The 13,145-nt window shown below is 44.6% G+C and overlaps 1 protein-coding gene across 1 annotated transcript in view; it reads left to right on the plus strand.

Annotated features, from left to right (window-relative positions):
* The first annotated feature begins 761 nt into the window (after nt 1-761).
* The window catches only part of LOC118027450 (N-acetyllactosaminide beta-1,6-N-acetylglucosaminyl-transferase), a 58,749-nt gene continuing 46,365 nt past the window's right edge, over nt 762-13,145 (plus strand). Inside the window, exon 1 of the mRNA XM_035030833.1 lies at nt 762-2,108. Within this exon, the coding sequence (XP_034886724.1) occupies nt 1,193-2,108 (916 nt within the window). The 5' untranslated portion in view covers nt 762-1,192. The remainder of the gene's footprint in view (nt 2,109-13,145) is intronic.

Genomic DNA, 13,145 nt, shown 5'->3' on the forward strand with positions numbered 1-13,145 from the left:
AACAATACAGTGTGCTCAGGAAGTCTATCACTTGGAGCACGGTGCCTTGAATGGTGGGGGCTCACATTGGTTTTCCATCCAGGCGCCCCAAAGAGCTTGATACTCTTTAGCCAAAACACTACCCTTTACAGGTGGGGGGAAACAGTGTGCTTTTCCTAGGTGGTCAATAAGCCCGACTGGGCAGGTATAAAGTACTTCTCTGAGTATTAGATGATGTTCTCTGGGTGTTTAAGAGCTGAGTGCCCCCCAGGTCCCCTAATCTGAACGTCACTTGTGGCCAGGATTCAAGTTCTTTCCAGGGAAACTTTAAAGCCTTAAGTAAATCCGGGGTTGTAGCTTGGGACTTGCTCGTGTGACAAGCACCACCGTGGATGCTGGATGCTGTAAGCGGGGAGAGGGGCTGGCACCTGATCTCAAAGTCACGGCCCCAGGGAGCCTGCGTTTTCAGGTCCCCTAGGACTGGGAGTCCCGTAATCTCTTGTTTTTGTAAAGGGTAGGGCAGGGCTCGACACCATGACAAAGGAGCCGGGCTGTATGCTGTTGTTTTTTTCTTTTCGATCTTGTCTCTTCAGTCACTTTTGTCATCAGAGCATGATTTTCATGAAAGCATTTGCGCACGGAGGCCACATTACATCCCGTGGATCGGACTGGAAGGGCCGAGGGGCCAGGTGTTGCCATGAGCAGCCCGGGGGGGGGGGGGGGGCGCCGCCGCCTGCGGGTGACTAGCAGGAAACAGCACGCCTGCCAGAACACATTATTTCAACTTCGGCTTTCACGGCGCTAATCCCCTGAATGGGGGGAGGGGGAAGCACGCGGGGGAACTCAAAGACATCTGAGAAGCTCATCCTGCAGCGGAAAGGAGTTGCCGGAGAGATCGGGGGCCACAGCGAGCAGAAGCGGGCAGGGAGGCAGAGGGAGGGAAAAGGCCGGGCTTCGGGAACCTGCCGCGGGGCTTTGGACAAAGGGCCTCCGAGAAGCAGAGAACGAGGCGGGACCAGTTGCTAGTATCAGCACGGGGGACGGACGGAGCCCCAGCTGGACTCCCGGCGCGAAACGCAATCAATTCCCAGCGTCGCCTTCAGGTTAGGAATTACTGGAGTATGTACCAAACTAAGAACTCAAAGGAAAAAGTAAGTTTGGGGAAGGACTTCCAGATTTTGCCCGTCTTTGAAATCTTGCTCCTCTGTGAGGCATGCCTTCGATGCGTTACCTCTTTATAGTTTCTGTTTCTTGCGTAATCATTTTTATTGTGTTCTACGTGCTCAGTTTTGGGGGAGAGCAAAGCTTCCAGAGGCTGAATAACTCAGACACTTTGATGCTGACTCAAGTTTGCGCATCCTTTGTCAGAGGCCAAACGCCTTTCCTGTGGAGAAACAAACTGATAATGTACGAGAAGTCTTCTTGCAAGGATTACCTGACCCAAAGCCACTACATCACGGCCCCTTTATCTAAAGAAGAAGCTGAATTTCCTTTGGCATATATGATGGCCATCCATCACAATTTCGATACCTTTGCAAGGCTCTTTAGAGCTATTTACATGCCTCAGAATGTCTACTGTGTTCATGTGGATGAAAAGGCGACCGTTGAATTTAAAGATTCAGTGGAGCAATTACTGAGCTGCTTCCCAAATGCTTTCCTGGCTTCCAAGATGGAGCCAGTGGTCTATGGGGGGATCTCCAGGCTCCAGGCTGACCTGAACTGCATCAAAGACCTCGTGGCGTCCAAGGTACCATGGAAGTACGCCATCAACACGTGTGGGCAAGACTTCCCCCTGAAAACCAACAAGGAGATAGTCCGGTATCTGAAAGGCTTTAAAGGGAAAAACATTACCCCGGGGGTGCTGCCCCCAGCTCACGCTATTGGACGGACTAAATACGTCCACCGGGAGCACCTGGGCAAAGAGCTTTCCTATGTGATCAGAACCACAGCGCTGAAACAACCTCCTCCCCATAACCTCACCATTTACTTTGGCTCTGCCTATGTTGCTCTATCCAGAGAGTTCACCGACTTTGTCCTCCACGACCCACGGGCTGTTGACTTGCTCCACTGGTCCAAAGACACTTTCAGCCCTGATGAACATTTCTGGGTGACGCTCAATAGGATCCCAGGTATGTGTGGTTCCGTGTTTCACATGACGTCAACGTGCTGTACTTGGAAAGGCTTCTCCAGAGCCTGCTCCTTTTTAGTGGATGTAGAAGATGAAAAGTGAAATCCATGGTTCTCCCTCTATTCCTTTCCAGATGCAGAATCATGGTCTAGCATGGCCAAGTAATACCTTTGAGTGGTATTGCTTTAAAACCGATCGTGTTCTTTTGCGTTCATCTTATTAAATCTTTACCACAATAGGCATTACTTTTTTGGTCCCCGGTGGTGTTCTTGCTTTCCCCCAAATTTGTCAGACTCGCTCTTACCTCGGGGTCTTTGCCTCAGCCATTCTCCTTCGTACCCCCAGACCTGCACAGGCTCCTGGTCAGCCGGATGTTACAGCTCACAGAGGCTGAGCTGACCAGCCCACCCTGTTTTTCTTTCAAAGGAATTTGGAATAATCATTTTTTTTAATTTGGAATAATCATGTTTACTTATTTGCACGGGTTTGTTCTTGGCCTTCTCTATACTATTAGTGCCATGATGTTGGGGTCATTTTCTATCTTGTTAACAGCTGCATCTTCAATGCTTAGAACACATAGTAAAATGGTCGATAAATTCGATAAATGATTGAGTAATGAAATGAATGAATAAATGACCAAGCATAAGGCTTTACACCATAGTTGCCTCCCTAAGACCCAGTGAGTTGAGAAATATTTGGACTCATGCATATACTATATCACATGTGTAGAGTTGGCTTTTTTTTTTTTAAAACATTTTATTCAGATCAATAATGAGATTCTAGGAGCAGCTCCTTCTTCTCTCAACAAAACATTTCTATCTTTACCAATGGACCAGATCAGTTATTTTTAAAACTACATAAACCTTGATAGGATTTCTTCTGAAGGAAATCACATGCTTTGGACTCAATGAAAAATACAAAATGGATCTCTGATGAACTCAACAGCATTATTATAGCAAGAGAAAAGCAATCATTGTTCTGGTTTTGGGGGGCTGCCAACTTGGAAACACTGGTCGGTGCTCTCAGGCTGCAGGGCAGAGCCTGCTGGGCGATAAACATGCCAACATTCTCTGGAAAATACCGTGTTTGGTCTGTGAATCCCAGGGCGACTGGCCTGTTGAATAGGGTTTGCTCTTGTACTGTGAGCTTTGGCTCCCCTGACCTCCCCTCTCTGTCTGGCCCCCATCTTTTCACCTCTTGTCTGCTGTTCCATCATTGGCATATGATTTGGGAGCGTTAGGTACGTCAAGGCTGATTTTCATATTTAAATATGTAGTCCCTTTCTATTCTCACTATTCCCTTTTGATTTATAAAAAGTCAGTACTATGTATGTGGTTCCTTACATATGGTTTGAGGTGAGGGCATTTCGTTAACTTAACAAAAGCCTGAATCACTTTTTAAAAGAAGAAAAATGTGGATTGGGGCTGGTGTTAAAAGTCTGTGGTTACTGTGACAGGTGGACGATCAATCTTCTCAATGTCAAATCTATAGAAGAAAACCAAGGGAAAAAGGAATCTTTCACCTCCCTCCTTTTTCTTTTTCTTCCCCTTAGTCTCCTTCTCCTTTCCAGCCATAGTCAAATAGACAAGGTGGGAGACCAAGATGGTTATGTAGATAAGCCCAGGAGAGGAGACCATTTTTGCTATAGGTTTGTGGTGTGGTATGCTTGCTGGCTTCTGCCCTCTCGGAGTGACCCTGTCACTCCATGTAAATCACATAACCTCTTGGAACCTCAAATCTCCCCAACTACCAAATGAGGGCCCAGGTAAGAAGACCCCCTTTGTCTCTACCTGTGCCTTTCCTTGCAGAAGACACATTGCCCAGCACCATATAAACACCTGGCACGCAGCTATCAGGAATTTGTAGGAAGGTAGAAATAAATGTTGGGTGAGTCAGGGTTCTCAGTTGCCCATTAGCCTTGGCGAATGCATTCCATTTCCTTCAGAGGTGAGAGCTCCACCATGAGCATCCCCCAGGGAGGAAGGCAAGCACAGCCCAGAATCAGTGATCCCTCAGGTCTGATTCTGCAAGGGATGCTTTTCAGGACAGCATGACATCTCCTGTGGCTTTGACTCCTTTCTTAGACGCTGGATGGCATCCTGGTTCAGGGAGAAAGCAGGATATCCTGCTTGTAGGTGGGGTCTTCCTGAATTGCAAGTTATTTTTAAAAAAACCAAATCATCAAACGCTCTAGCCCATGTTGGGTGTCTTCATCTTCAAAGGCAATGTAAAATCCAATCACACACTCAAGGAGCTCCCGGGTTTTAAGCTTGAGTATTTCTTGTGACTTAAGATTTAGTGTGTGAATCTCGTTCTTTGCTACCAGACAACTTCAAATGATACCAGCTCTTCTATTTTCAATGTCATGTGAAAAGAGGAAAAGCCCTTCAGCAAGTACAGTGTTGACATCTTTTTTGCAAAATGTGCAAGTACAGATAGTGTTGTTCCTTTCCTCCCTCAAAAGTTCCTTCCTCTCTTCCCCCTACCATCCTCAATTAAAGTGGTTGTGTTAGAAAGACTGTGCCAGGGCACCTCAGTTTCCCCAAATCACCCACCAAAGTAACAGGACCACGAAAATGGCTAGTTCCCTCTAATGAGATGATATCAGAAAACCAAGTGAAAATAGTTTAAAGTTGGTGAGACTCAGTGGAAAGTATATTCACAGAGGTAGCCCGGAATCACATAGCTTCACTGGCTTTTTTTTTTTTCCCCATGTTATCTTTCTATTTAGAAAATGATTTCTCTCTTGGTTTTCAACCCTTCGACTTTTTCCATTCTGCACTGGAATTAGAAATGGTATCGAAACAGGCTAGAAAGAGTCCCTTGGGGAAAAAGGCCCCAGTCTCTCATCCTTCTTCAGGGGAGGCCAGACAGAGGGGGCTGTCATTCCATTCTGTGCGACTCCTGCAGAGATAGACTATCTAGACCTCTCCCTTCTGGCCATATTCCCAGAGGAAACCCTCCAGGAGCTCAGATTTCAACACTTCTCTGACCAACACTACAGAGCACCAGGTTCTCCTAGCCATAGTCCAAAGACCATGTTCTCGAGCTTTTCTGGTTATTCCTATAGCACTGTCTTTGGCCTCCCTGCCCCATGGTGGAGAGCCAGAGGCCATTTAGATTTTTGCTTTAAATCTTGTGAAATTGATCAGTATCTGCAGAAACAGCTGTTGGGCTTGTTTTTTGCAGGTAGATTCCTGACCAAATTGTCCATCTTCAATGGAAAAGCAAAGCTGTTACTTTTTTTCCCAGCTATTTTTTTTTTAACCCCCCTCACTATGTAAGTTTGTTCTTTTGAATTGTTGCTCATGCATTACTCTGACCTTTCTCATGCCATGAGGTTTTTCTTCCATAAGAATGTTTTCATTTGCCTCGCTTCCTTTTTCCATTTTGTATACATTTTCTTTTTTCGGAGCCCTACTTCAAATAAATTATCTCAACCTCAGAAGTGACTGCATGATCACATTTCCGCATTTTTCAAATCTAAAAATAGCATGTTTCCTACTTCGATTTATTTTGCTTCTTTAACTTCGAGTTTTATTTATATGTGCACATTCTTTGGGAGTGTGCTCTGACTCCTTAAGTGGCAAATGGCAGAAACACAACTCAAAGTTCCTGAAATAGACACCAGAACCCACTGGGTCACAGAAATGAGATGCTCAAAAGGCTCCAAATAAAGCTGGATCGAGAGTGGAAACAATATATTCAGGACTCTTTCTTGTCAGGTGGTCGGTCTCTCTAGGAGGTGAAAAACCGTTTCTGTTTGCCCAGAGCTAAAGGGAGGTCCTAGGTACGGGACTCTCAGTGCTATCATCAGAAAAGTCCTGGCAAACTGGGACGAGCTGGTGACCTTCTCTCTCTCTCTGTGTTGGCCCCATTCAGGCAGGTTCTCCCCACATGGTGTCAGAAATAGCCAGAAGTAGCTCCGGGTACGTGGTTCTGACCCCTGGCACTCCTGGGCTCCTGGGGGACAAGAAAATCTTTTTCCTGAGAGTTCAGCAACAGTGTAGGGGAGTCCTCATATTGGTCCTGCTTGGTCCAGATCCCTATCCCTAACCAAACTGGGGCGCAGGGGTGAAGAATGTTGACCAGCCTTTCTTAGGTCACTTTCGCAAGGGGGCAGACTATGGTGGAAGGTGGTTCCTTAGACCACAGCAAAATCGTTCCTTGTCCTGAGGGCAGGGTGTTAATGATTATCTCACCTGGTATTAGAAGGGCAAGATTTAGCTGAGATATAAAACTTTAAGCCCTTGAGCAATTGTAATTTGGAGAATACTAATTAAGTTACTTTGTGGAAGTGGCATGATCTCAAGAAGCATATCCCTTCTGCCTCATAAAAACGTATTTTTTTAAGATTTTATTTTTAAGTAAGCTCTACACCCAACATGGGGCTCGAACCCACAACCCCGAGATCAAGAGTCACATGCTCAGGGCACCTGTGTGGCTCAGTCAGTTAAGTGTCTGCCTTCAGCTCAGGTCATGATCCCAGGGTCCTGGGATTGAGTCCGGCATCAGGACTGCTCAGCAGGGGGTCTGCTTCTCCTCTCCCTCCCCAGCCCACTTGTGCTCTCCCTCTCTCTTTCTCTCTCTCTCAAAAATAAATAAATAAAATCTTTAAAAAATAATAAAAATAGGGGCACCTGGTTGACTCAGTCATTAAGCGTCTGCCTTCGGCTCAGGTCGTGATCCAGGGGTCCTAGGATCGAGCCCTGCATCGCCCTCCCCGCTTGGCCGGAAGCCTGCTTCTCCGTCTCCCACTCCCCCTGCTTGTGTTCCCTCTCTCACTGTGTCTCTCTCTGTTAAATAAATAAATAAAATCTTTAAAAAATAATAATAAAAATAAAAGAGTCACGTGCTCTACCAACTGAGCCAGCCAGGCACCCCCATAAAAACATTTTTAATAACATTCCTTTGTTATGTTTGGAGAGTACTTATTTTGCAAAAGTACTTACACATAATCTTTAATCCTTATAAGACCCCTATAAAAGGACTACCGTTCCATTTTGCAGATGAGAAACTTGAAGACTAAAATATGTGACTTGTCCAAAGATAAATACCTCATATACCTAGCAAGAAGTAAGAATGAAAAGAAACATCTAGAAGGAGAGGGGAGACTTGTGTTATACATTTAGATTAAAATGTACCTAGTTTGATGAATTCTTCATTTAATTATTGTAAAAAGTGCAAGAGTTCCAAAGACAAAACTTGGCTCATTGTAGGTCTTGTTAAGTTTGTGGAGTGGTTAGGGGCACCTCGGTGGCTCAGTCGTTAAGCGTCTGCCTTCGGTCATGATCCCAGGGTCCTGGGATTGAGCCCCGCATAGGGCTCCCTGCTCAGCAGGAAGCCTCCTTCTCCCTCTCCCACTCCCCCTGCTTGTGTTCCCTCTCTCGCTGTGTCTCTCTCTATCAAATAAATAAATAAATAATCTTAAAAAAAAAGTTTGTGGAATGGTTAGATGGCTGGACCCTCATCCAAGAGTGTTCTCTCTTGTTCCTTATGTCATCTGGATAGTTAGCCCATTTTCCTGGAACTTGGGCTTTTTCCTGTGAGTGGGAGGTACAGGAAAAATGAGGGGACTGTTTACTGTACATCTGCCAATGGGTCTGCCTTATCTTAGTTTAATCTTCACAAGAATCTTGTCCGGTCAGTACTTAAACCCACATTTTACCAACGAGAAGATGGAATCGGAACAGTTGAGTAATGTGCCTTGCTCCAAAAGTAGAAGGCACAGCGAAGGAGAGAATGGGTACAACGAGAACATCAAATCCTGCACACTCAGACCTCAGCCTACACCCTCACCTTTGTGTGCCCTTGAATCCCACACGGTCCTCTCTTAGCTCCACCCCACAGGCTGGATTCCCACTCTCTCGCTCTCTCATTGCCCCATCCCTGTGGATCTGGCTTTCCCTGGAGCTTGGGTTCCAAGACTTGGAGAGACCCAGGTTGGAATCCTAGTTCCTCCATCCCCAGCCACGCGGCCCGACACTTAATAAAAAAGCACCAGCTTCGAGTAATAGAGCAAAGGTATTGAAAGCATGTAGCCAGACTGCCCGGCTCTGGATCCCTGCTTTGCCATTTACAAGTTGTGTGACCTCGGACAGGTTACCTGCCATCTATAAAATAGGGAAAATAATAACATTTATATCAAATATATGAGGCTTAAATGAACTGGACTAGTGCCCAGCCCCTATTTAAGTGTTAATTTTTATTATTGTTCTTGTTGTCTTCACCTATAAAATGCATATTCACTTAATAAATATTTACTGAGCACCTAGGTACCATGCTAGGTATGGGGATATAGTAGTGAGTGAGACAAAGAAGGCCCCTGGCCTCATGGAGCGTATGTTCTAGATGGGGAACACAGATAAGAATAAGCAGACAGATAAGATAATTAGAGATTATGGTAAGTGCTATGAAGGAAAGACAGGCTGATCCAGAAAGCGACCTGCTTCAAAATGGGGTGGGTCGGGGAAGCCTTCTTGGAGAAAGGAGCACATGAGCTGTTCCTCCCAAATGAGAACGAGCCAGCCATGCCCTTGAGAAAAAGGTGCCAGGTGGAGGGGCGGGGCTTGCAAAGGTCCCAGGGGAGCAGGACGGTGAGGGTTGGAGCTGGGATGAGGTGGGCAAGGCCCTCGTGGGACGGCCACGGGGATGACACGACCCAGCAACACCAGCTTCTTAGGGTTACTGGCAGAAAAAGCAAGATGATGAGTACAAGTTCTTGGCATAGCGCTGGATACAGACTAAACAGTCAATAAACGGAATCCGGCTCTTCTCCGCTCCTGGTGCTGCCATCTGTGTCCCCTTGTCTCTCTCCTACAACCGTCTCGTTTCTTTCTAACTACACTGACCCGTGAACGACGCGGGTTTAAACCATGTGGGTCCACTGACGCGTGGACTTTTTAAGAATCCAGTGCTGTAAACATATTTTCTCTTCTTTATGATTTTCTTAATGACACTTTCTTTTGTCCAGGTGCCTTTATTGTTGGGATAGAGTATATGATATATATCAGATGCAAAATAAGTGTTGACTGGTTGTCATCGGTAAGGCTTCCAGTCAAAGGTAGGCTATAAGTAGTTAAGTTTTGGAAGAGTCCAAAGTTGTATGCGGATTTTCTCCTGCACAGGGGTGGGCACCCCTAACCTTTGTATTGTTCAACGGTCAACTGTGTTTTCTCTGACTCCATTCTCAGCCTGCTTTAACCCATTCTCCATAGTGGCAGGATGACCTTTATAAAAATTGATCATGCAATCATCTCTCTCCTTGACGACCTTCAATGCATCCTCATCACCTCCAAAATAACATCCCAGCCCTTCACTGGGCACAGGGCACTCTTAGCCTTTCTAGCACCTTTTCTTGCTACGCACCGCATCCCATACTGTAATCCAGCTCTACTGGAGGACTTGTGAGTCCCAAATGTGCCACTCCCACCCTCCCTGCCTTGACTCATGTCAGTCCCCCTGACAGGACGCTCTGGACTTTTCCTCCCTCTCCCTCATTTGACTGCCATTGCCTTTCTTTTAAGATTCAGCTTATAGTCACTCTCTAAAAAGACTTTCGTAATTCTCACTCCTGTGGACTCACTTCTCCTGTATCATACTGTACTATTAAGAGTCTTGGAATGCTGTGTTTGTGTTCCCAGTGGCCTTCTAGACTGAGCTTCAAAGGTAGAAACTGCACCTGCTAATTTTTGTTTTCTTTATACCTAGCACAACCCCTGGTACATGAGCAATGCTCAATACAATGGAGTCTCAACTTATATTCATTTAACTTGCATAAACTCAACTGTATTCACACATACACACAAACACACACACACATGCGAGTGCATGCATGCACATACAATGTGTAAATTTAGATGGTTTTGGCCATCCTACCCTGCCCTCCATTCTACCCAATTTGTCTGGAGAGTGAACATGAGGTGGATTCTGCTTATTCCCATCATGGGCCTTGGTTCCCATGGCTCCCTAATGTTAAAGATACTGTGTATATCGCATAAGATAGCTCCTCAACTAGAGCCAACTTCTTCATCTGGTGCTTGTTAGAAGAAACCACCATCTGGACCAAGATTAAAGGGAAAATCGGTCATGTTAGAATTATGGAGACTCCCTGTCATCTTAATGTGGCACATTCCCAAGGGATTTCTCCAGAGGAATTTTGACTGTATGTTGTTTCCCCTTTATACACTGACCTGGCAACCTAAACTCCCTGTAGGATGCATATCTTTCTCTCAATATGTCTTGAATTTATTGAACGGCTAGTAATCAGCAAACTCAGAACATGAATTCAGATTGTTTTGGGGCTAATCCAGTGTTCTCTGTCCTCCCTACAGTGAATGTATAGAATCATTCTTCTCTAGAAGTCATTTTTAGGGGCACCTGGATGGCTCAGTCAGTTAGCGTCTGCCTTCAGCTCAGGTCATGATCCCAGGGTCCTGGGATCAAGTTGAGTGTCAGGCTCCTTGCTCAGCAGGGAGTCTGCTTCTCCCTCTCCCTCTGTCCCTCCCCCCGCTACCCCGCCCCCCCACTGGCTCATGCTCTCTCTCGCTCTCTCACTCAAATAAAATAAATAAATAATAAAAATCATTTTTACTTAGAAAGGCAGATAGGGTAAGAGCGGCAAAGAGATAATTATCAAAGACTAAAGCCAGTAGTCTTTGAACAATACTTTGTCATGGAAATTTTTTTTCTTGAGGACTATCTAGTTTTATTTATTGATTTATTTTTCATTTGTTACATACTTGAAAAGGTACATTATCTTTTTTTTTTTAAGATTTTATTTTTTATTTATTTATTTGAAGAGAGAGACAGCGAGAGAGGGAATACAAGCAGGGGGAGTGGCAGAGGGAGAAGCAGGCTCCCCGCAGAGCTGGGAGCCCGATGCGGGGCTTGATCCCAGGACCCTGGGATCATGACCTGAGTCGAAGGCAGACGCCCAACGACTGAGCCACCCAGGCGCCCCTATCTTTTTAAGTTTTATTTAAATTCCAGTTAGTTAATGTACAGTGTAATATTAGTTTCAGGTGTACAATATAGTCATTCAACACTTCCATACATCACCTGGTGCTCATCACAAGTGCCCTACTTAATCCCCTTCACCTGTTTCACCCATCCCGCCCCACCCCTCCACCCCCATTCCCTCCCTTAACCATCTGTTTGTTCTCTAGAGTTAAGAGTCTGTTTCTTGGTTTGCCTCTCTTTTTTTCCCTTTGCTCATTTGTTTTGTTTCTTAGTTCCACCTATGAATGAAATCATATGGTATTTGTCTTTCTCTGACTTATTTCTCTTAACTCTTAACTCCATCCATGCCATTGCAAATGGTAAGATTTTTTTTTCTTTTTATAGCTGAGTAATATTCCATCATGTATAGATACTACCTCTTCTTTATCCATGCATCAGTCAGTGGACACTTCGGCTATTTCCATACTTTAGCTATTGTAGATTATGCTGCTATAAACATCGGGGTGCGTGTACCCCTCTGAATTAGTATATTTGTATTCTTTGGGTAAATACTTAGCAGTGCAATTGCTGGATCATAGGGTAGTTCTATTTTTAACTTTTTCAGCTATGATTCAATAAAAGCTCTCATGTTGCCAAATGTGTTAAAGGGCATTGCTTTTATAATCCCTCTTTGAGAAACTTGTATTTAAATGGATAATTTTGTTCTTTTCTTACTCTTGGTTACCGACTATTGAGTTGAGACTTCGTTAATAGTTGATTTTAGAGTCACTATTCTCAGAGAAATTCAGAATTAGGGAAATTTGAATTTTCAATAAGCGTCCCCCTGGGGTCTTTCCTCAGCTTGCTTTTTTGGCTCTTAATGTTCTCTCTCCCTTGGTGATTCTAATTTATGTCTGCAGCTCATCACTGCTTGGTACTGATGAATCATAATCCTGCATTGTGCCCCCCAGGCCCTCCCAGACATTTCCGCCTATCTATTGGCTATCTCTTCCTGAGGATCCCACTGACATGCTCCCCCTTCCACCTCCCTACTCCCCACAAACCCACTTCTCGATAATCTCTGTGACTGCCACCTCCATTCTCTCCTGTTAGCCAATGGCTTTCCACCCCATATCTAATCAGCACATTCTGTACATTCTGTCTGGGATGGTTTCTAGCGAGTATCACCCGCCCTGTTCCCATCGTTAGCACTATAACCCCAGCCCATCATGCCACTCTAATAAGTCGTTAGACCCGTCCAAGTGCACTCTCTAGCCCAGGTCTCTCTCTTCTAACACTCTTGACATATTTTTCTCATGAAGGCATGGCTCTTATGGCTTATTAAATTACTCTGTACAGACATCTCAATGTGGCATGTTGCCTATCAGCATATTCCTAGTAACTCTCACCTCATTGTCAGTTCCCACTGCTGCTTTCCCAGAAAAACCACTGTGCCTTGTATTCCTGCCTTTGGCATTTTTCTTCTTCAGGTCATTCTCTCTACATGGGCCATTCTCCTCCATCTCTCACATTTAAATAATGGTTTTAATATGACCGCATTCAGTGGCTTTCATTTAGGAAGCTTCCCCTGATTTTTTTTTTCAATTATACACTCTGTAAACCGTTGTCATAACTCTTTCATGTCATTCTATAATCTTCTCTACATTTTGAATGTGACTATCGTATTACCCTGACTGAACTATCTAATCTCTTTTTGGGTCTTTTATATTTTTGGCAGCCCAACATAAGTGAGCATCCAGTGGGATAAGAATAGTTACTGAATTGATTTAAAAGGAAATAATTTTTTATTCAGGTATAATTGTCATGCAGTGTTATATTAGTTTCAGGTGTACAATATAATGATTTAACAATTCTATACATTGCTCAGTGTTCATCAAGATAAGTGTACTCTTAATCCCCTTGATCTATTAACATTCCCCCCTCCCCCCAAACCTTCCCTCTGGCAACCACCAGTTTGTTCTCTCTATTTAAGAGTCTGGGTTTTTGTTTGTCTCTGTTTTCTTTGTACTTTTTTTTTCTCCTTAAATTCCACTTGTGAGTGAAATCCTATGGTATTTGTCTTTCTCTGGGTGACTTA

This window comes from Mirounga leonina, unplaced genomic scaffold, assembly GCF_011800145.1.
Source record: "Mirounga leonina isolate KUSES-001 unplaced genomic scaffold, KU_Mleo_1.0 Mir_366, whole genome shotgun sequence".
NCBI lineage: Eukaryota > Metazoa > Chordata > Mammalia > Carnivora > Phocidae > Mirounga > Mirounga leonina.